The sequence below is a fragment of the Myodes glareolus genome, chromosome 18 (assembly GCF_982192425.1).
Source record: "Myodes glareolus chromosome 18, mMyoGla1.1, whole genome shotgun sequence".
In the NCBI taxonomy this organism is placed as follows: domain Eukaryota; kingdom Metazoa; phylum Chordata; class Mammalia; order Rodentia; family Cricetidae; genus Myodes; species Myodes glareolus.
In genome coordinates this window covers 60,433,232-60,456,938 of record NC_142043.1, presented here as the reverse complement: position 1 = coordinate 60,456,938, position 23,707 = coordinate 60,433,232, and the positions used below count along the sequence as shown (strand labels likewise).

General features: G+C 47.2%; 2 protein-coding genes across 5 annotated transcripts in view; one reads left to right on the top strand and one right to left on the bottom strand.

Annotated features, from left to right (window-relative positions):
* Window positions 1-23,707, top strand: part of Cabin1 (calcineurin binding protein 1) — a 129,460-nt gene that overhangs the window by 44,251 nt on the left and 61,502 nt on the right. For 2 of the 4 annotated variants that reach the window (XM_048451483.3, XM_048451481.3), the window contains exons 20-26: window positions 2,020-2,181; window positions 3,383-3,589; window positions 3,743-3,888; window positions 6,475-6,736; window positions 12,084-12,344; window positions 14,073-14,224; window positions 15,579-15,667. In XM_048451483.3, coding sequence (XP_048307440.2) covers window positions 2,020-2,181; window positions 3,383-3,589; window positions 3,743-3,888; window positions 6,475-6,736; window positions 12,084-12,344; window positions 14,073-14,224; window positions 15,579-15,667 — 1,279 coding nt within the window. Of the gene's footprint in view, window positions 1-2,019; window positions 2,182-3,382; window positions 3,590-3,742; window positions 3,889-6,474; window positions 6,737-12,083; window positions 12,345-14,072; window positions 14,225-15,578; window positions 15,755-23,707 lie in introns of all 4 variants that reach the window. The other 2 variants (XM_048451482.3, XM_048451479.3) reach the window with 1 other exon arrangement.
* Window positions 11,244-11,635, bottom strand: LOC148119170 (large ribosomal subunit protein eL42). The gene has a single exon (XM_087898238.1). The coding sequence runs from the start codon at window positions 11,615-11,617 to the stop codon at window positions 11,297-11,299; it is 321 nt and encodes a 106-aa protein (XP_087754364.1). The 5' UTR covers window positions 11,618-11,635; the 3' UTR covers window positions 11,244-11,296.

Sequence of the window (23,707 nt, the reverse complement as noted above, 5' to 3'; positions counted from 1 at the left end):
ATTGAGAAGCTCTGCTGCAATTCCCCAGACTCCTGCTGGAGTGTGAAAGCAGTAAAACTTGTAGAGATGAAAGTTGAATTTCTCTCCTTTTTTGTAATATGAAGTAGGTTTTTTTTTGTAATGGTATTAGAAATGAATATGGAACCTTGTGCATATTAGGCAAGTCTTTGCCACTGAGGTATACCCCAGCCTTGTTTTATTTTTATTTGAGACAGTATTTCCCTGAGTTGCCTAGACTGGAAACTTGAATTTAACTCAGGCAAACCTTTAAGTTTTGACCTCTCCTTCTCAGTCTCTGAGTAGCTGGAATTTCTGGTTTATGCCAGGCTACAAAATCATTTTCTTCTGATTTATTTCAGACATTTAAAATGTAAATACTATTTTTATAACGTTTGTATTACTTCTTTGAGGGTTTCATAGTGTAGCCTGATCAGTCACCTCCTATCCATGCTCTCCACCCCCACTCTTTTCTTCACCCCTAACTTTGAGTGCATTGTTCTTAAGTCATAAACAAACTGACAGTCTCAAGATCTGACACACGGCCAGTCGTTTGTCGTTCCCTTTCCCCCACCCTGGATCTGGTCTTTCTGTGTGTAAAGTTTAGTTACCGCTAATTCTGATTGTTTACTGATTATAGATTATTTTTTTCTTAAGTGATACTTTTTGGAATAGTGTCCCACTAATATAAAGTGGCCTGGCGGTGGTAGCACACACCTTTTATCCTAGCACTTGGGCAGAGGCAGGAGAATCTCTACAGAGCAAATTCCAGAACAGCCAGGGCTACACAGACAAATCTTGTCTTGAAAAACCAAACAAGGACTGGAGAGATGGCTCAGTGGTTAAGAGCATTGCCTGTTCTTCCAAGGGTCCTGAGTTCAATTCCCAGCAACCACATTGGTGGCTCACAACCATCTGTAATGCCTTCTTCTGGCCTGCAGGCATACATGCAGACAGAATACTGTACACATAATAAATAAATCTTTTTTAAAAAAACAAACAAAATCCAAAACAAACAAATAAAAAATAGCATAAATCAGTTTGGTGTTAAATTTATTTTTTTAAAACATCTCTACATACTTCTAATAATTTTCCCCTTTTTATTGCTAACATTGTTTCTGCTTTTCCCTTTCCTTTAAGTAAAAAGAATGCATGCCTTTAATTTCACCACTTGGAAGCCAGAGGGCAAGCAGATCTCTGTGACTTAGAGGCCAGCCTAGTCTACAGAGCTAGTTCCAGGGCTACACAGAGATACCAGAGAGAGAGAGAGAGAGAGAGAGAGAGAGAGAGAGAGAGAGAGAGAGAGAGAGAGCGCGAGAGAGCGCGAGCGCGAGCGCACTCAGCTTCGGAAGTAGCTCAGTGGATAAAATGCTTGATGCAAAATAAATAAATACAGATAAATACATTTACTTTTCATCTAGTATTGGCAAAAATTTATGGAGGCTTGACGTATGTATATTTATCAACAGTTGGGTATAAATATAGTTGTAACATTTCATATCCTGAGATATAACTGGTTTGCTGTATTGGTATCACCTCTGATTCTCGGTGATGTTTTATTGGAGGAGATTTTCCTCAGCCCTTGTGGTACTTAGAGTTGTTGTCTATAAGTATTTAGCACCATTTCTCCATTGGAATCTGAACTTTTAAAAAGTAGGATCTACGTCAGACTGTGCCACATAAAAGAAGTTGCTCAGTAAATGCATATTTAGCAAATGGGTGGGTATGTTGCCTGGTCGTAGAGTATCTAATGGTGGTGATAGATGCTGGCTAGGTGTACTGAAGTCAGGCAGCTCACATGCCTTGATGAGCCTACTACCAGATCCACCCAGAACAGTTCCGTAAAGATAACAAGTCTTTTCTAGGAAGCAAGTCTTTGGAATCTAGCCACACAGGGACCCCAGGCGTTACCTCCTCAGGTTAAAAGAGTCGATAAAGTGGTGGTCTCTCTGGGGTCTTGCTCTGACTGGGAAGCTGAATCTGTAGACCCATTCCTCAGGTCTCTCTTCCTACCTGCCATAGGTACAAGTCCTCCAAAAGGAACTTGCTGCATCTGCCTCTGAAGACACTCACCCCTACAAGGAGGAACTGGAGACTGCCTTGGAGCAGTGCTTCTATTGCCTGTACAGCTTCCCCAGCAAGAAGAGCAAGGCCAGATACCTGGAGGAACACTCGGCTCAGCAGGTGAGCCTGCTGTCTCAGGCCCGGCAGGGGCAGCTCACAGGTAGAGGAGAGCTCTTTGCGGGACATGAGATTGTTACACACAGTCCTGAGATGGTCTGATGGCTGATCAAAGGAAAGGGTTTTTCTGTAGGATGTAACATGTAATTGATTGACATCTCATTGTTCCCAGGTTCATTTGCAGTTTAGATTACACACATAATTCCATACATATTTTTCTTTTTGATTTGTTCTCTCCAAAACACTATTGGCTACATTATGTCATGGCTAATATCATCAGCCATTGTCCAATCTTAGATATTCTATACCTTAATGTATAGACTTGTTAGGATGGCATGTCTACTCTGGCTCTGAGGTGTGTAGCCTAAGTTTCCCAGTTATGATTGACCCCTCACCCCCAACCTGGTCATGATTTCACAGATCCTAACCTTCAGTTTTCAATATTTGGTTTTTTTAGAGACTAGCCCTAACCAGGTATGACTCCTAAAAGACATTTCTGTAGTTCAGTTGGTAGAGCACTTACGTAGCAAAGATTGAGCCCTGGGTTTTATTACTAGCATCATGTAAAACCAGGTGTGGTGGAGGCAAGATCATTAGAAGTTCATAGTGAGTTCACGGCCAGCCTAGACTATGTGGGATCCAGGTAAGGATGTTAGTGGACAGATATCCCAGCAGTTAAGGACACTTGCTGCTCTTGTAGAGGACCTGAGTTTGGTTCCCAGCATCTACAACAGGTGGTTGTCACCTTTGATTCCTTCTCCAGGGGAATCTAATACCCTTTCTGTCTTACATGGACACCTGCACATATGTGGCATATACATATATAGTCACGTGAAGTATAATAAAATTTTAAAAGTTATTTCTTGGCTAATAGTACTAAAACCTTAATACTTAACATAAAATTGTCTATCATTTACTCTCATTCATTAAGAAAGTTAAATATTTCTGTTTGAGAGTTATAACCTTAACACTAATAACATAATTCTGTGCAGTGATATTCTCAGGAAGCTTGAGACTTATACTCACCCAGAAAACAAATGACTTCATCTTCTTAGACAGCTGGAATGGAGGCTTACCATAGAGGAGTGGAGTGGGGAGTGTGCTCTGTTCACCACACGCTGTGACCTCATTGCACTGAGCTCCTCTAGAGGAACTTCTTGTTTCCTAACTGTGCGTGTGCTGAGTCTGCATCTGTCTTTTTCAGGTGGATCTTATATGGGAGGATGCCCTGTTTATGTTTGAGTATTTTAAGCCAAAGACCCTTCCTGAATTTGATAGCTACAAGACCAGCACTGTTTCTGCTGACTTGGCTAACCTGCTAAAAAGAATTGCTACCATTGTGCCCCGCACAGAGAAGCCAGCCCTGAGCATGGAGAAAGTCTCTGCCTACATTGAGGGAACTTCCACCGAGGTGGGTCTCAGGAATATGAGGTGCTGGGGCTTCCTCTCAAGCTCTGCTTCTTGTCTGCTCAGCACCAACTGCTAGAGATCAAAGGAAGCCAACTGACAGTTTACACCTGCACTGGACTCCATCTCTTCTCCTAAACTTGCCCTCTCTTGCCAGGTGCCCTGCCTTCCAGAAGGGGCAGATCCCACTCCTCCGGTGGTGAATGAGCTCTACTACCTCCTGGCCGATTATCATTTCAAAAACAAGGAGCAGTCTAAAGCCATCAAGTTCTACATGCACGATATTTGCATCTGCCCCAACAGGTGGGTGATGGTGTGTGAAGCCAGGTTGCTGCCAGGAGGCCTGCTGTCTAGTTTAGCCAGTTCTCCAGTGAGCCAGCCTAAAGTTTCCTTGTCTGTAGCAAGATAATGAAAAAGAATGAAAAGCAAATGGCTTAGCATTCTTGAGCAAAGAAAGTTTTTTTTTTTCCCCCAGAGTCCTATTAGAGGTGCACTGGGATCCTTTTGGTTTCTGGTGTGCAGGGCAAGGAAATACTACACAGCCCCATGCTGCTTTGTGCTGCTTATGTCCTGGTAGCAGGAACCAGGACAACTGGTTTGTTCGGGATAGAGAGGCTCTTTAATTAGGGTTGCTTTTGGGGGTTAAGAGAGGATACCAGGGGTGAGAAATGATTCAGTGGTTAAGAGAACCCACACATGGCCACTGTAATTCCAGTTGCAGGACCTAACATCTTCTTCTGACTTCTGTAGGTCCCAGGCACATTCATTTTCTCATACATAAATACCCACAAAACACATACAGAAAATAAACTATCTAACTAAAGAGAAATACTAGAAAAGCTGGTGTCTGGGGGTTTGTTTTTTGTTTCTGTTCTTGGTTTGTTTGTTTTTGTCTTGCTATCTGTCAACAGTGAGGTTTGTCCCAATGGTGTGTAGGAGCCTTGTATACAAGGCTTGTGCTTCTTCTGTAGCACCCTGTTGAGCGTCCTCCTAAAATGTAATGAATTTTCAGAACTAAGCATTCTGAAGGACTCTGCTATACTCACGAAGCTCAGTCCACTTGACTAAAGGGTCTACCTGGAAAGGTGGGCTTTGGACGTGGTCAGATAAAGTTACCCTGTAGCCAGCCTCTGTCTGAAGGAAAAGCCCTGCAGACATACTCTCTAGAAGGACTTAGGAACCATCATGGTGGCTGCTCTTGGATCATGGGTGAGCACAGAACTGCCCTGCCTTAGGAAACCATAGAATTCACCTTCCCACAATCCTACCTGTACAAGGGAGGAAGGGGCTGAGCTCTGGATAGAAAAGCAAATTTATAAGATATCACCTGTATCAAAGGCCTCACATCAGGAGGACAGGGGCATGTTTATTTTTCTCTGTGTGTGTATGTGTGTGTTAAATGTATATTGGTGTTTTGCCTGCATGTATGTTTGTGCATTATATGTATGCCTGGTGCAGTTGGAGACCAAAAGAGAGCATCAGATCCTCTGGAACTGGAATTACAGATGGCTGTGAGCTGCCATGTGGGTGCTGGGCACTCAACCCAGGTTCTCTGGAGGGCAGCAAGTGCTCTTGACTACTGAGTTATCACTCCAGCCTGTTTCTGAGTTTTCATGGTGATTCCTCTCTGCACTGGCTGCTTTGTGTAGGGAGGAAGTGGTTCTCATGCAGCCACACAGGACTGTCACAACGTTTCCTTTCCTCAAGGTGAGGGTAACCTCTCTCAGAGCTGTTGGATATGGAAAAGAAGTTCCTGTTGTGAAATTGGCCTTGGTGAAGAATTTGCGATTTAAGGCCTCCTCCTGTTCCGTTCTCCAGAGTAGGCTGAGCAGAGCTAGGGAAGAAATGGTTGCTTTGGGCTCCTGACCTCTGAGGAAGAAAGGCTACTATCAGAAGCCTCTCACATGAAGGGTGAAGCCACCATTGAGTCTTTGGTGTCTCCCCTGCTCCTTTGTTTACATGGTGCCATCTTTGATTGGAGAACAGTGAAAGCACTTTAGGGGCTCATGGGGTTTATTTGCCTTTGCCTTCTCTTGGGATGGTCAGACAGTTCTGGACAGCAGTTAGCCTGCGTAAACTCACACCAGATATTGTAAAGGTGTGGTGGGCTGAACTGATGGTGTTATGGGACAGGGCAGCACTAGCTCTTTTGGTTGCTGCGTTTTCTGTTTTCTGGACCAGCACTCAGTAAACAGCTCTGTAGGAGCTCAGAAATCACCTCTGTCCTGGTGTATTATCTCCATGGCTACTCATCTCCCAGAATCTTTTGTGTTTTCCTGCCTTAGCTTCTCTCGGGTGGTCTCAGAACCATCAGGTCCCAGCCATTACCTGCCATCTTGTTCATTTTATTGCAGGTATCTGAGCTGAGAGAATAAATAGGATCCAAGAGACAATAAGAATAAACTGAGTGGCTGGGGCCCATGCTTCTCTGTTCCCTGAGTTCTTGCTTGGTGAAAATATGAGCCTCGGTTGGGGGGGGGGAGAAACTGAAATAAGTTGTTTTTTTATTGCCTCAGCTGGACCCCTCTTGTGAGGCCTTTTGGGAGTGTTGTTCCCTTCCACCAGTGCAGTGCCCTGGGTCATCCTTTACTGCTGGGGAATAGAGCCCCAAAGCCCATCTACAGGAGCAGTCATCGGCTGCTTGCCAAGTGCCAAGGGACACAGAAGAAACATTTTGTCTCCTAGCACACCGTCCTTCATCCTCATGCATTAAATACATGTAATGATGGAGAGATCAAGGCCATGACAAGGCGATGTCATGATCCAGACTGTGGAATGGCTGAGTTGGGCTTTGAGCCATGTGTGGAGCAGAACTACCAGAATGTCTGCCTGACTTCCGTGCCCTTGGGACAGCAGTGTTTTTAGCTGGTACTTTTGTCACTACCCTAGGTTCGATTCCTGGGCAGGCATGGCTCTGGCCCGGGCCAGCCGAATTCAGGACAAGTTGAACTCAAATGAACTGAAGAGTGATGGACCCATCTGGAAACATGCCACACCTGTTCTGAACTGCTTCCGGAGGGCCCTCGAGATTGACAGCTCTAATTTGTCCTTGTGGATTGAGTATGGCACCATGTCCTATGCCTTACACTCATTTGCTTCACGCCAGTTGAAGCAGTGGAGAGCTGAGCTGCCTCCGGAGCTTGTACAGCAGGTGAGAAGGGGTGCTGCTGAAAGGCTTGCAATCCTCTCTCTAACTAGACTGCCCTAGGGGCCCTTCTGTTCTTTGTTCTTACTCTCACACACATGTATCCTGGTCAGTAATAACTTTGTTCTTGGTCTTTGGGTACCTAGTATAATGATTGTTCTGTCTGTTTAAGAGACAAGCCATGCCCACTCCCTCCCCCATCTTCTGAGACAGGCTGATCTTCAGCTTCCAGCCTGAGTTCTCTTTTTCATCTCCCTCTCGGAGAGGCAGCTTCCGTCTCTCCCTTCTCTCCCCCCCCCCCTCCACTTCTCTGCTCTTCTCCCCTCTCTTCTATAACCACTAAATAAATATCTAACCTCACTCTGCATGGCATACCTATCCGTCTGTCTTTCATCTGCCGCCGCCAGGGGGCTCGCTGCCCGTGACCAGCCGCCTTCAAAGACCTGGAGCATGGTCTGAGCAGTCCCTGCTCTCGGAACCCACTGCCCCCTGCCTGCCACCACATGTCCCGCTGCCTGCCACTGCCGCTTGGGAGACCTGCACAGTTTCTGCCACTGCAGCTACCCGGGGATCTGTAGCAATTTTTATTAATCCATTACACCTAGTCCATTGGCAGGAATTTCAGAGGTAAACTATTGTGACCTGACCAGCTGGTCATCAGTTTGAGTATAGTTGAGTGTAGAGAGGAGATGTTGGCCATCTGAAGTAGACACCTCTTCCCTTTTTGCTTCAAAGGACTTTTGGGGCCATGGTAAAATCCTTACCTTTTATTAAGGTTTTTCAGTTTCTTGGTGTGCAGCGTTCTTCTAGTGCAAGATCCAAGATCTGACTTGCAGTCATTGCTCAGCAAGAGCACCATTATTTCCTTCAGATGGAAATGGAGGAATCATGCTGACATGTTTAGGGTTTGTTTAGGGAGGGGTGAAGGGTGCTGTGGATCAGACCCAGGTCCTGTGCCTGCTGAGCGCACACTGCCACAGAGCTACCCTCATGCTAGCAAAGTTAGGCTGGCAGGACAACAAGGTGTTGCAGCTCAGAAAGGTTGCAGAGCAGAGCAGGGTGTTGAAGGAGCTGACCAGTCAGGTAGACAGTACTTGGTCTCAGGTTTTGCAATGATCATCTGATTAAAACCCGGGAAAGGTGACACTGCTGGAGGGCTGAGGAGACCCTCGGCAGACGCCACTGCAGTCCTCTGAAAGCGCTGTCTCCTTGAGTGTGGACTGACATTGTGGCAAGGTCCCTACTGCCCTCAAGACCCTGCAGAGTAAGACACAGGCTCTCAGAGCCTTTGAACTCTTCAAATGATACTGGAAAGCATGATGAAGAATGCAGCAGTACATTTCACCACTAGAGATGGCCACTCTTATAATCTGAGTCGCATCCCTAACAGTCTACCGTGAATACAAGGCCACTATTTGAGGACCTCAGCCCTGGGAAAGTCACGAAGTCCATCTGCTAATAAGGACTGAGTTACTGTAATAAGTAGTGAATAAAAGATGTCATTGGGCTCTATGAAAAAATTAATAGCGAAATGTCTTCTGGATCTTATGTAACTAGAACTTTGACAATGCCAAGAATGTGACTCTTGGAGAGCTCAACTTTCTATCAGTTATATGATCATGTGACACACACCTTTCACCTCTGCAGCATAAATTTAGAAAGCTGCTTTTGTAGACCTATTTGGGAGCTGCCTTCCTTTCCCTGGGAGTTTGAATTCGTTGTGCCTTTCAGGAGTTTTCTCTTTACAGGCAGTGGCCAACTGTGTTAGTTCTCAATCCTTATGCACAAAGGCTCAGAATTGTCACACTTGCCTGAGAGTGTGACAGACTGGGAGCACAACACTAGGCTTTACTGCTGCTGTTGTTTGAGGTCTCACACAGTGATGCCACCTTCCTCTGTGCTCGGGGCACTACAGTCCCTCAGTTCAGGAGTTGGCCTCTGAGTTCTAGACTCAGCAATTCGGTCCCAAAGTTTTTCCTCCTTCAATGTCCAGACTGTGTGCACTCTACAGATGAGTGAAAATAACGACTCCCATATTTGACTGATCTCTTGCATGGGTGTGACGCTTGTTAAAAAGACATACAGGAACCCTCAGACAGCTGTGCTTTTTGCAACCTCCTGGGTGGTTATTATGTTTTCCTTAATTTTTTTCTCCAGTGGCTTGTATGTGACATCATAGGGATAGACCGACACCAGTGGCAGATAGGTGAGAGCAGTGGCCTTAGAGGTAGTCTGCTAACAGCTCCACAGGGCTGAACCCTGACAGGAGCACAGTGAGGAAGTGCTGCATGGCTCTCAACTAAGCATCACCTTCTTTAAGACACCATTATTCAATTTGTGTCTTTCTAGACTTCAAAAGGAAACAAAACCTTTTTTACACAAATGAAGTGTGTATATTTAGAAAAATCTAGGAGGATTTGCCTATTTGATTTTTTTCTTTCAGCCTAGATACTGTTCTATTAAATTCAGTGTGTGGCTTCTCTTTCCCCTCTGCTTGCACTGTTGAGCCCTTCTCAGGTTACTCTCTATGGGTGTAGTAGAGTCCTTAACTGACAGTACAGAAACAACTTACTGCATTTGTTTGTGTTTCAATGGCCTCTGATCCCCCTCCACCTGCTGCTATAGAACTTGACTCCATGGGTGGCCTTGTAACATTAGGAACACAATTATCCTCTGGGTACACACAGTGAGGTAAGGTGGCCTGGATCTTAGAATCACTGATCCTGGTGAAATTTCACACTTACACTTTCCAGGAAATGCACATCCTGAGAGTCAGGAGGAATCTTCTCTGCACTTTTTGTACAGCTCCCATAGGTGGACTTGACATCCCCCCACCTTGTCCTCTGGTGTGGTTCTCTTCTACCCAGGTTCACAGCTTCTGGATGACCCTGGTGTTTGCCTGATGGCCCCTGTTATCCCAGGCAGCTCAGATCCTGAAACTGCTTTTAGGCCTTCTGCCTCCCTTAAGTATCAGGACTGCCGGAGGGGCTAGAAGGCCCAGGGACGCAGGAACCCCGAGGGAAGGGATGGGTTTGGCCTCCTTGTCTGGGGCACATACTGCCCTGCAGGACTGCCCTGTGTTCCCTGAACTCTGTCCACCTCAGGGGAGTCAGCTTCCTAGGATGCGGTCCTCTGGTTGCTTGAGCTGTGTTCAGACTTACCGTGTCTGAGAAATGGGCTGTTGAACATGTTTGATGTGTCTGAGCTCCTATACTCTTCAGTTTTCACCTGCAGACTTCCCAGAGGTGGTGAGGAAAGTGAAAACATTCCCTGTGATGTCAGTTCTAAGGCAGGAGAAAGAACTGGGGACCAGAACTTCCTAAGCAAGTGACTCGTGGGGAGTAACTTAATGTTCTGTCTCTGCTTCAGGCTACATATAAAGATGGTCATTCATTCTCTCAGACAGCATTGGAGAGGTCAGTCATGATGCCTGCCTCAACCATTTTGTAAGCCCAGCAGTGCCATGAGGAAGGGTATCCAATCTCTTCCGAGAATGGCACGCCAGAATGTAGTCTAGTGGCAGAGCTTCTAGACACACACTGTTGGTGAGTGTCCCTTTCTTCCTGTGGGATGTTACGCCTGCTGAATTAACAGAAACAGGGATATTGGCAGTGCCGCACAGCTATTGAGCAGTCCAGACAGAAGAACTACACTTAAGCAGCTGCCTTTTCCTGAGGCCCTGAATGTGATAGACTCCCTGCGCCATGCTTGGCCCTGTGCTGGGATTCTTTTTATTCATTCAGGGATGGGTTTGTAGTTCCTAGATGGCCAGTTTCTTTTTAGAAAATGTCTCGCAGAGCATCTGGGTAGCACACAGCCCCCAAAGTCAGCTATTGCTATAGAATGTTCGCAAAAGTAAGCCTCCGTCAAGCAAACATAAGTAGGGCAGGTGTGCCATGTCAGACAGAGCACATGTGTATGGCCCCAGCAGCTCCCCTTGCTGAACACCAGTGCTTGTGTGCCTTCCGGGCTCTGGTCCCTGAGGTGAGCTGGGAAGAGGCTACAGCCTCCCTGCCATCAAGCCAGAGCACAGTGAAGAGGGACCAAAGACCTAGGATGCCCAAAGCACAGCATTCTCCACTCTGTCTCCAACCTGGGAGCTCTGTGTGCTTGGCAGCTGCCAAGAAGTAGAAAAAGCAACTATGTTGGAAGGCCTCTTACAAATTGACCCTCTGTTATGACTTGTCACAGACTCTGTCTGTGAAAGGTTGGCTAGAGGCTCTGCCTAAATATAAGCTCCAAGTCAGTGGGTCTCATGGAGCTCAGGAATCTGCCTTTACAGGTTCAGAATATCTCTTTGAAAGGGCAAAGAGGAGAAGCAGGAAGCTGTTTTACTCCAGAGGTTCACACTGTTTTCAGTGCTGTGATTGGGTGCTAGGTGCGGTTCTCTCCAGGGCTGTGGGGCAAGGGCTGCATGCGTGTTTCCTTAGGTCAGCTTGCCTGCCCCACTGAGAGGGTGGAACAGGGCGCTCACTCCCTGCAGTTGGGGCTTCATTCTGTGAAGGATGCCTGATTTTTTTTTTTTTTGAAAGCTCATGATTTTATTGTCTTCATAACAAGGTCAGCTTAGAACTGGATCACTTGGCCCTTTCTCTTCTTATCACCTCCCAGTTCAAAATGCTTGCATCTCTTAATAGCCAGCATCCTCTTAGATCTGCAGTTGGGCTCCACACATTCCAGTCTCAGCACAATCTTCTTTGTAGTTTTCGCCTTTTTGCGGAAAATAGGCTTAGTCTGCCCACCATAGCCACTCTGTTTCCTGTCATAACGCCGCTTTCCCTGGGCATACAAAGAATCTTTGCCCTTCTTGTATTGTGTCACTTTGTGGGGTTGGTGCTTGCCGCATTTCTTGCAGAATGTCCGGCGGGTCTTAGGAACGTTCACCATGTTGGCGGCTGCGATTTCGGCACCGGATGCCTGATTTTTTAAAGACCGATGAGGCATAGTCACATCAGCTTTCTTCCTCCTTATGCTGATGGATGATGGGCACCAGTCTTTACCATAACCATGCAGGCTATAATTGGGAACCTAGAAAGAGGTCAATAGGAACTTCATAAACTTTACTGTTAGGTGCTACAGGAAGAAGCTAAAAGAAAGAACCTTTGAGTTGATGTGCAGTCACTTGAATCTTAAGTCCAGTTCTGGACCTGGCATGCTTTTAAGGAACTCCCAAGCTCCACATCTCCTTGTCTACAGCTGTGACCTGGTGACAGCAATTCTGGGTCTCAGGTTTCCTGAGAGGATTATAATTCTGTGAACAAGTGAGCTGACTTCAACCAAGAAAATCATGATCCCTGGGTAGGTGCAGGCATTGTCCCTAAGGCCAGTCTGCAGGCTTGTGATCTTGTTATAGATGGAGGATCGGCGCGACAGCATGCTGGAGACAGCCAGGCACTGTTTCACATCTGCAGCCCACTGTGAGGGCGATGGTGATGAGGAGGAATGGCTCATTCACTACATGCTCGGCAAGGTGGCTGAGAAGCAGCAGCAACCACCAACTGTGTACCTGCTGCACTACCGGCAAGCTGGCCACTACTTGCACGAGGAGGCTGCCCGTTACCCTAAGAAGATCCACTACCACAACCCACCTGAGCTGGCCATGGAAGCCCTGGAGGTAACACTACAGGTCCAGGGTAGGAAGGCAGGGCAGGAGGGTCTGCTCACTCTTTCTCCCTGGGGATGGAGCTCACAGTCCCAATGACTCCTTGCAACCCCACTGGTAACATCTCTGTGCTCAGCATCTTCATGTTCAATTAAATTCAAGCAGCCTGGCCTCTCTTTCCCTAAGATGCTTGCCACCCTTTTTGGAGAGGATAACATTTTGTTTTAATTTCTCAGAGGAAACAGCCTTCTTCACAGCCTTCACGTTCTCACACTGACCCTACAGTGCAACATCCGTAGCTGCAGAGTCATTCAGACCTACTGCATGGCAGGAGGAAGGCAGTGGTCACTCTTGACCCTAGGATCAGATAGGCACCTCAGGCCAAGTGAGGCCTCCGCCTGTGTTTGGGCTAACCAGGATAAACACAGGCTGCTTTGATCACAGAACGTTGTGTTGTGTTGTGTTATGTTGTGTTGTGTTGATTCACTGCTGCTCAAGACTAGAGCAGTGCTCTATTGCCGGGGTTCACTTTTATGATTTCTCGAATACTTTTGATGAAGGCTCACACTGTTTATTGTTCTTAGCAGTCCCAGGAGCCCAGCAAACCCTTTTAGAGGTGAGGAAGCAAAGAACGCCAGTGGAAACCCAGTGACCTTTTCTCAGCTCAGGACTCAGAGCTTCCCAAGGCCCTGACCATGATAGCTTTACCCTTCTAGAGGCTGCAAGCACTGACCCTGTGAGTCCCACATGGGCAGTGAACATCCTAGAATTTAGGCAGACTCTGTTTCTTGTTTTCCTGCTTCTGTGGGCACAGGGTTTTTGTTGTTGTTGTTGTTTGGTTTTTGTTTGGTTTTTGTTTTCCCTGATTATAAATGCTATATGTATTCATTTTTTTAAGAGAGTCATAAAATTCTCAAGAATATAAAACATGAAAGTCTGCAGAGACCCTGGTGTCCCCACCCCATAATCTGTACTAATAATTTAGCTATGTTCTTGAAGGTCTAGGTGTTCTTTCCTATCCCTGTGGGTAGGAGCACTGCCCTAGGCTTTGCAGCTCACATTTTCATCAGACAAGGTGTACTAGAAGGAATGGAAAGCTCTCCTGCCTGTTCCATGCCTTCCAGCTGCTCAGAGCATTTGCTTACCTGAACAGCCTCTTCATGGACTTTGTCGGGATAGTGTGAGGAAGCACGCGTCCGTCATCTTGTGTCAGAGTTCTTAGGAGCGTTTCCAGGTGAAATTGTAGACGACTTACAGTTCTGACCAAGGCTTACTCTTACTCCAGAGAAGGACACCCATGAGCCCTTTGGTGCTCTAGCCAGCCTAAGAGCCTCCTTTTAATATTTGCCAGTTTTGTAATCACACAAAAAATATTGCATTTGGGAAGTTGAGACAGGGATCAAAAGTTCCAGACTACCACCAGCTACATAGCAAGATTTAGGCTAGCCTGGGCTACATCAGATCTTGAGGCAGTGCCCACTGGCTGGCAGCTACTATCATTACCCCACCACCGTGTGCTTGGATTACTGGGTACATGTTTAAGTTAGAATGTTGACAGTATCCTTTTTCATTTTCAGGGCTTATTTGTGCTGGGGTGGGGTGGGTAAAAGCTAAAAAAGGCAACGTGTAGTGGCTTGTCTCTCGGGACAGCAGCAGCCTGTGTATAACATGGCTGCTTCACCTGTGGAACAGGCCTTAGGTTGGAGAAGGCTGCTTATTATGCCCGAGGTATTGTTCTAGGTGTACTTCCGGCTCCATGCTTCCATCCTGAAGCTCCTGGGCAAACCTGATTCTGGGGTTGCTGCGGAGGTCCTGGTCAGCTTTATGAAGGAGGCAGCAGAAGGACCTTTTGCCAGGGGCGAGGAGAAGAATACACCCAAAGCATCCGAAAAGTGAGTACTGGCTTGCAGGGACCTGGGTGGCTCATCTTCTCTAGTGAAGTAATCAGAGGAGGACTTCTGGATAAACTGGGACTCAAAGTCTGATTGTGGGGCCAAGCTATTTCTGTTGAATCTGCTGTCCCTGCTCTCTTTACTCTGTGGTACTGGCAAGGGTGAGTCCTGGGGAGAAGCCAGCCCCGCTCCCCTTCCAGTGGAACAAAGCTTTGTCTTGTGCAGAACCTAGTCACATACTGCTTTACTTTTTCCTCTTACCCACGCTCCAGCTGGGTGACATCTGAGGCTCAGTGTATGGCCATGAGGCTCTTCCCTCAGTGCTGAGAGAGCCAGGAAGCAGGAGCCTGGCACAGTCTCCTCATTCATTCCCTGACACAAGTTGTCTTGGGGCCAGGAACCTTCTACTGTGATGTTTCTATCCCACTGTTCCACTCAATGCAAGCATCCCAGGCTCTACCTGGCTGAGGATTATGCAGCTGAGAAACCTGTTCCAGGCCTGACCCTAAGAACTCTCTGTTCATGGCTATGGGTAGTCACATGATCTGTGCCTCCAGCCGACTGTGCGCAGCCCTGCACAAGCAGTGTTTCTTCTGTGGGGGAGATGAGCACTTGGGGGGTAGGTCACTTAGGTTGGCACAGTGTACTCAAAAGTTATTGATTGGTGTTTTCTAGTCATAAAAGGTTTCCAGGGTACAATGAAATTTTCATCGTTTGTAATTCTGTCCAGAAAAAAATAATTAAACAGGCAATATGTGAATATATTGTAGTCATAGGAAATCAGACACATGTGCATAGACTGAAATGTGACAGTTCTCCTCTTGTCACCAGAACTGGCCATTAGTCAGTTTAATTTCTCAAATAGTTTTCTATATATTTGTGCACAGTTATTTGAACACATACAATTGCAGGATTATTTTGCTTTTGTGGTACTAAAGGATTGAGACCAGGGCCTTGTGCATGCTAGGCAAGTGTTCTACCACTGAAGTCCCCTCCAGGTTCCTTTAATTTAAAACAAACAAACAAACAAACAAAAAAGCAAGGTGCAGCTGCTTGTGAAGGAGCCTCCTCAGTGTGGGTTGCTTGCTTTTGTGGGTTAGGATTCAGAAAAGGGAAACTTTCTATCCCTTCTCATTTCAAGTGCTGACTGGACAAGAGTGTAAGCATGTTCTCCCTGACACTGACTTCTCGCTTGTTCTCTGAAGAACCCTTACCAAGTGCCAGGCTCCATGGTGAACTGGCCTGCTTTCTCTGACCCTAACTCACAGCAGCAGACCCTGGGAAAGGTGCTGGCCCATAGTAGTGCATTTATTTCATCATAGTGTGGACTTTGATTTGTACCTCTGTCCCACAGGGAGAAGGCCTGCCTGGTGGATGAGGACTCCCACTCTTCAGCTGGGACACTGCCGGGCCCCGGAGCCTCCCTCCCCTCCTCTGGCCCAGGTCTGACATCCCCACCTTACACAGCCACTCCGATTGACCACGATTACGTCAAATGTAAAAAACCCCATCAGCAGGCGACGCCGGACGGTATAGTGCCTGTTCTCCCTACTGTGCCCATTGTGGCACTCCAATTGTGGGGAGGGTGCTTGAGCGACTTCATTTGTCGCTTTGTTTTGTTGAGGGGGGTGCTGGGTCTGGAGTGACACGGGCAATGTTGCGGCTGTTCATTTACCTCATGGATTCACAGTGCTTCTTGTGCTTCCAAGACATGCTCAGAGTCGCCATCTGCCACCCGCCCACTTGGGAGGCCGGGGAGGAACAGGTCCAGCTGGGGCAGCTGACTTTGCATTTCCTACCTGCAAAATGGGGATGCCAACATCTTCTTTGAATGACATTTGGAAGACCCTGTAGGCTGCCTGGATTGATTCTTTGCACGTCAGCTCCATGTGGCCTACAGCTGACTGTGGCACCTTGTCATGGCCCTCTGTCCTTTGGTGGTTGTAGGTGGGCCATAACTAACTCTAAATCTGTCACTCTTGGGCATCCAGATAGGATGCTGATAGATCAAGTAGGACGTTTGTAAGGCTGTCCCATGCGGGATGAGGCAGGTGGCGACTATTCAGTCACATCCCTTACTAACATTAGGAGGCTTGCATGCTGGCCTATAGCTTAATCTTTCCATGTTCTCACCTGTATAGTAAAAAGCTGGTGACCGAATACTTGGGATCAGCAAATTGATGGACTTAGATGATCATTGAAGTGGGTATTAGAGAGGTAATAATAATGCCGAAGGCACCCTCACTCCATGTCACTCATCTCATCTGGCTGTGGGTAATAGGCCTTGCTCTGCCTTCTAGTATGGTGATGGGGCCCTCCTGAGTGGGTAGGATTGGCACCAGGGCTCTTCCATATCAGGTGGTTCTTAGGGGAAGGGTGGACTATCTGGATGCCATGGTAGCTCTCACTTTGAGGTCCAGCAGAGAGCTGAGGGGGTAGGACTATTGTGCCGTGGCTCCCGCACCCTGATGTGGCCTGCCTGGTATACAGATTCCTGGAGAGCTCACTGCGCTGAAATCAGTTTCAGAAAAGCCAGGGAAGGATGGCACAGTGGCTAGGGTTTCTCATTCCTCTCCTCTGGGACTGGCGTTTTGGTAACTTCTTGGAAAAACAGTGCACTTGAGCATCCCTCGTGGGTTTGAGTTAGGCCTGCAGCATGTGTTATAAAGAGCCTGAGGACCTCTGTGTGCTGTGTCTCCATCACCTCCCACTGGATTGTCTTTGATAAGTCCCTGTGTTTACAGCTCTCCAGAGCAGAAATGAGAGGAGCTGACCCCTAGGTCATCCAGTTTCCAGCTCAGAAGATCTCCCTTCCTAAGAGCCTCTTGCCCTTCTTAGTTAATTCCAGTTGATTAGGAGAAACACACTGTTTTAATCCCTAACTCTTGAAGATACTGAGAAAACACAGAAGTAGACCCTTGCTCTGTGAGTCTCTGCTAGATACTTCTGGTGAGGATTCAGCTACCATGCCAACAATCTCAGGAGAGAGGACTGCCTTTTTCAGTGGTTTTGTGCTGTGACCCTATCATGTGCTTCTGGGCTGGGGAGGACCTGTACCAGTTCTGTAGCCCCACCCCACTCCTACCAGCTCAGATTACAGGTGCCATGGGCTCGGCTATCAGCCCACAGGATTGATCATGCTTTGAGGAGCAGGAGTGCCTCAGAGGAGCCCATGTCATCACTTGGCACATAGGTCTTATAACCCATGTGGGCACATGTGCAACCATAGAGCTATTGGGGGCTACTGCAGAGTTTAGGAACTGGGTACTGGGCGTGGCGTGTTTATGGTGCTAACCTAACTATTTGTTCTGGAAGTTTGCAGAATAAATAAGTTCGGGTATACTTTCAGTGGTTTCAAAATTATTCCTGTTAACTGAAGCCACTGTGTTCCCATACCCCATCTTTGTCCAGACCCACTGTATAGAGAAATATGCCTTCCGAACCCCCAGCCTCTTCACCCTCTGCATCCCTAAAGAAATGTCTATAACAGGAAAGTAATTAGATCCCTAAAATAGCTGTACTCTTCAGATGTTGTAGTGACCTTTTCATCAGTTTCTTGGTTCCTAGAGAAAGGTCTAGACCTTAGGCAGCAGCAAGCAAACCAAGGCATTTATTTGTTGGTAGCTTGAAGCCACACTACCCACCGCTACTCCTGTCTCATAATCTGATCAAGGACAGGGGTATTATTACTTCCTCTTGAGTCAGTCACTCTCCCAGTACAGCTAGGGTGCTGGGTGCTTCTAGCCCAGTGTCACTTTGACTAGGGAGTTGTTAAAGGTCAAATGGAGGGGCAAGAGCAGTCTAGGCCCTGGAGTCAGACCTCTGAATTCCAGCCTAGCTCCCTTGATTACAAGCTCAGCTTCCTTAGACATGAGCCTTTTTTTGGTTTCCCTCAAAGGTATTAAAAATATTTCACAGCCTGGCCTCTTCTAGATGCAGTTCTTCAGGTGATCAGTGAAGCAGGTACACGAATTGGGTAGTACCTCATTGAGTGAGAAGCCCAGGTCCTGGGGCATGTCATCAGTCTTGTTTTCTACCCCAACTTTCTAGCTGGAGTGTAGCCTCAAAAGAGGTGTAGGCAGTGCCAAACGAATTATCAGGTGGATATGACTAGCTTGCCATTTGATAGTAGCTCCTTCCTAAGACCCAGCTTCACTGTCTGACTTGCAACCTTGTGTTGCCTGCAGTCTATCACACTTGGCGAAAGCTTTAGGATTGGCCCGAGGCCACAGTAGCCAACCATCACATGCAGCTCTGCTTAGCAAGGTCACAAGGGCACCCTAGACTGACCAGACTGAAACAGAGGGAGAGATGGAGTGTCCATCTGATGCAGCTGTTTTCCCATCTCAACTAGCTTCCTTCTGTGTATCTTCTGGAATTGGCCCATATACTTATATTGAGACTTCCTGTCTAGGGAAATGACATGAGAAGTACATTATAACCTTTAAGGGGCTCCCAGTGGTCGCTGTGTGCACATGTCAAATGGCAAGGGGGATAGTTGAGTAGAATCTTGTTTTGCCCCCACATAATAGGTGTCTGCACATGTGGACATGCATGAGCAGTTAGGTGTCTCCACATAGCACCGCATGCTCTCAGTGCCAGGCTTCAGGCAGGTACCTGCAGGGTGGTGGCATGTCTCCATCTTCACGGCCACCATCAGGCTTGACAGTGACCTTGTTTCCCTAAAAGAAAATCTAGGTGAGAGCAGGCAGGGCTTCCTGCTTGTTGGGGCAGAGCTGAGAGACAATATGGTCAAAGTCTCTTCCGGGCTTGTGAGACTGACTGTACAGATTGTATTTCTGTGTTTCGTTCTTGTTGGAGGTGCCTCGGTGAAGGATGCATGGAGCAGGACTGTTCCTAAATGGCTTTAGCCATCATTTGACCTGACTTAACTGACTTTCAGGATATGTCAGTAGCAGTGTCTATTGGATGGAGAGCCTTGCTGTCACCTATCACACTCTGTGTCACTTGAGAGTGTCAAAGCCAGGAAGGGCCTCAGAGGTCAGAGGGCTTCCCTGTGGATGGTCAGAGATTCTTAACCAGTGTGTGTCCAGATCCATCTAGGTCTTCTGGCAACACTGCCAGATGCACAGAGCAGCCCTGTAAGCCTAGAGAAAGTAGGCTCAAGTCAGCAGTCACATAGCTAAGGAGTGGGCAGACCAGGATCAGCACTGAGGGGGAGATTGCATGGCCCAGAGGCCTGGCTTAGTTAGGGGTTCAAGGCCAAATTTAGCCACAATCTGTGATCTGTAACAGCAGAGGGGACAAGAACAGGGGTCTTGGGAACTGGTGTCTGTGGTTGCAGGTGATGACCACTCAACCCCACTGTAAGCATGGACAGAGCCACCAAGGCGCTCCATGCTCCAGGTTGTAGTGGGTGGGGCTTCCCAGGGAATATGGGGACCATGCCCTCCTCACAGCCATCCATCCTCACCCACCATTCTGTCACTGTCGTGTCCTGATTGTCTTCATCCTCACGTTCACCCCACACTGCCTCCACCAATATTGCCCGTGCTGCCCCTAACCCTGCCCACACTCTGTTCTCCAGGCTTTGTCTTTCTGCTTGCACCTGTCACGGCTCGCTTCAGGAAACAGTGCAGACCGCATGCTCAGCCCTCAGTCCGGCTCCCTGCTTCTCCTGTGGCCAGGAGCACCTTCATGTCTGCCAGTCCTGTGATTTCAAGAATGTGTGTTTGATGTGCTTGGCTTCTGCCAGCTACCCATTTCCCCAGTTCTGGCCTGATCCAGAGGCACTGGCAGCCTCTCTCCCGCAGCTCTCCTGTCTCCCTGCCTGGCAGGTAGTTCAGGCCTGCTTGTATTCCCATTGCTATGTTCATTCTTTTTAAACCAACAACGAAAAGGCAACAGACTCTTAAGAGACCAAATTCGCTTTATGAGGACAAATAGAAAACTACAGTTTTGGCTCCTTGTGTTTGTAGTTGACAGTGCCCTGAGTATTAAGGGCCCCCGGGTTTGCAAATGACTCTCGAGTCAGTTCTGGGCCTGATCTTCACCCTGCCTTCCTAGGGAGAAGGGTAGGTCAGGTTTTGTGGGAACTCCATAGTCCTGAAAATGAACCTGACCAAAATGAAAGAGAGTCCCAGGGCAGCTCATGTCATTGGGGACAGAACCAGTTACTTCCTTTCTGCTCCCTTCTCTTATTCTTAACCTTTCTGAGAACCTCTTTCAGGCCATTGCTGATGATGGCAGTTCAACAGCTCCTGCTGTGTGGTAGGCATGGAAGAGGGTACCGTGGGGAAAGTTAAGATGAGAGTGCCCCGAGCCCTGCTGTGGTTGGACCTGCATGTCCCTAGGTGGTTGTTCTCTGGGGTTTGTGGATTGGGATGACTATAAGGCTACAAGGCACTGAGGAAGATTTGGGGGGACAAAGACAATGTGGGTTAGAGAGTCCTGCAGTGTCTGGTTGCTGGGTAGACAGGGTGGGCACAAAGGGATGTTGTGGGGAAAGAACTTGGGAGAGCAGCTGGGTTCCAAGAGGTGGGACTCTTTTCTGCAGTCAGCAGTGACAGGACCACAGGGACTCCTGCCTTGGCTCCAAACAAACAGATCCTCCTTGTCTTATTGGAAGAGCCTTCCTGGGTGTGGGGGGCCATCCCAGAAAGGAGGTAAGGAGTCAGCGAGGAAGGATTCAGTCAGTCCATTGGTTGTTGAAGAATCTTGCAGCTGGACTGATTAGCAGATAGAGTATTTTTCTTTATTTGTACAGAATTCAGTAAGCAGGGATAGAATTGTGTTGTTCCAAAACATAGATAATATCTTTTTTGTTTTTGGACTCACGTTTCACTTTCTTTTTTATATCTTTTAGTCATCAGTGATAAACCATGACAAAACAAGAGTTATCTTTTACAATCAGTTCTACTCATCAACCCCATAACCCAAATGCTAGGCAGCTCTTCCGGTTTCAAGAATGCTAGAAAGAAAGAAAATCTTCAAGCTAGCCCTGGCAGACTGCCATGTCCCGAGCAGTATATTGTAACTCTTAGTGGTCAGGCCAAAGTTGCTGCAGTTGGTATTTAATTTCTGGCATAATACAATGGTTTTTATTTTATATCTTTATTGAATTTATTTGTATGTCTAACTCTAGTATTCTGTTCCTTGGTCATATGACATCACAGTGGCTCTGTACAAGTTAACTTTTCTAAGAAAGGAAGGGTCCTGACCCCTCATTCTTTTATCGTCTTTCCACGCCCTTCTTTGCTCATCAGTATAAGTCCCTGTGTAGGGCAGAGGTAACTCCAGCCGTCTAACTTTGTTGCTGTATATGCCATGCAATTGCCTGGGCATATGATAGGAAGAACTTTGTTCTGATTATCTTGTTCCTGAACAAGTATGGAGCAGATGTTCCAAGAATATCTCAGAGCCTCATAAGGAGACCTCTGGCTTCTCTATGTGTGTCACAACCTCCAGGGCATAAAGAAGACCTTCAAGTAGATAAGAGTATCTCCCTGAAAGTGGAGCTGGAGGGGGGTTACTATGTTCAGGACTTTCCTGGGAAAGCTTAGAAGCAGTATTCAGTATTCCTGGGAGAAGGCATAAATGATTCATAAGAAATTTCTTATTAATTCAGTATCCCTAACTTGTACAAGTATTAAAAGCCCCTTAAGAATGCAACTTGTGGAGATCAAAACCAAAAGTGAAAGAGTCACGGTGACAATCATGTGGCTCGGGTTTGCTGGATCTTTGTCATGCAGCTGTGCTGGCTTTTTCACTTTTGGTATTCTCATCAGATACGGCTGTGCCACTTGGGAAACTCACTAGCTGGCCATGAGCTGCCAGCTGTCGTGGTGTCTTCTGTTCTTCCTTAGGAAGTGCAGGAAGCCTGTTGAATTCTTTCTAGCCAGTGTTTCTCCTGACCTGAAATTTAGAGTAGGAGAGACAGAAAAACCATTTTCTTCTCCTTTTGAATATCAGACTCCCAGCACCACTGTCTGAGCAAGGTGGAGCTCGAAGTGTCTGGCATTGCTTCATTGACCCAGGGAAACTGGGTGAAAGGATGGGGGTGTAGCCTGCTTCCCGTGGGTGATGTCCTGCTGCTCACCTGCTGCTTGCTTTTCTCTCAGGGTGTCTGTGTTTCTGGTGTCTCTTGTTGGTGCATCTCCTCAGCCTGCTGTGGACACTTCTGTTTCCCATGGCCGGCCCTACTCCTGATGGATCCATTCTTTCCTGGCAGCTGCCTAGCAAAGAAATGGGTTTTCTCTTTGAAAATGCCTCAGAATGTTGATTCTACTTGAGCTCATGGTTTTTAGAAACTTGTTCTCTGGTTGGCAGGCATTCTGATCTCTTTAGGTTCACTGGTCAGTGCCACTGCAGTTGATGGCATGTACACACCATTGGCCTAAACTGAGGGAATAAACGGGAGCTGTTGTAAGTCTTACTGCGGAAACAAGTGACACAAACACATTAAAGGAGATTCTGGAAGCATACATCTCATAAGTAAAATCTCAGTCTGTCTGGGGCATCCTGAGGTGTTGAGCATAGTTAAGCCTGGGTAAAGAAAGACTCAACACAGAGCTCTTTTTTATAGCAGACAGGACAGGCTGCCTCTCTGTCACCAAGCCCACCCCTTTCCTTCTTTGTAGTGACTCATTCCTTTGGGTCCTGCCCTGGAGGTAGAGGGTGCCAGGGCTTCCTCAGCAGGTGACTGGCAGCTGTACCTTCCCTCAGGATTCAGAGAGAGCAGGCTGGGAGTGGTTCCTTGCCTTTGTGTGTCTAAGAGAATCAGATATTTCTAATCTTGCCCAACTATTTGTTACTGTGAAGAAAAGAACATTCAAAAATGTTCAGGACCAGCCTGCAGTCAGTCCTGGTGCCAGTCTTCTTTCCTTTTGGCCACCAAGCAGCTTTTTCAGAAAAATACGCCCTAACTTCTGAGATCTGGGGCAGAACTGGGGTGTGTATGATCCTTAGAGGTCCCATTCATGTTACCCAGCCAGATGGTAAGTTTGACTGATTTTTTAAAAAAATCTACTTGTATGTGTATGATTATTTTGCCTGAATTTATGTCTGTGTACAGTGCATGTACCTGGTGCCCAGGGAGGTCAGAAAAGGACTTTGGAATTACAGACAGTTGTGAGCCTCCATGTGGGAATCAAACCCAGATCCTCTAGAAGAGCAGCCAGTGCTCCTAACTGCTAAGTAATCTCTCCAGTCCCAGTTCTTAGTCTTTGTGTTTGCCTTCCCAAGGTCCTCAGTCAGCTGAGCCCAAAAGGATGTGACTCCCTAGGAGAGGAGATGGGAGGCCCTGTATGCATGCCCTGCTAAAGCAACCTAGTTGTTTGTTTTTAGATTGGATCCTGACAGGTAGTTTAGATGTGTCTTGAGTCAGAGAGATTCTGCCTCAGCCTCCAAGTATTGGAGTTATAGGTGTGCAGAGCCACACCAGGCCTCGAGTCACATGATAGGAGCTTTTAATTGTCTTCCCCTGTGCTCTAAAAGAAGGGAAACTTGGTTTCCTTCTGAACA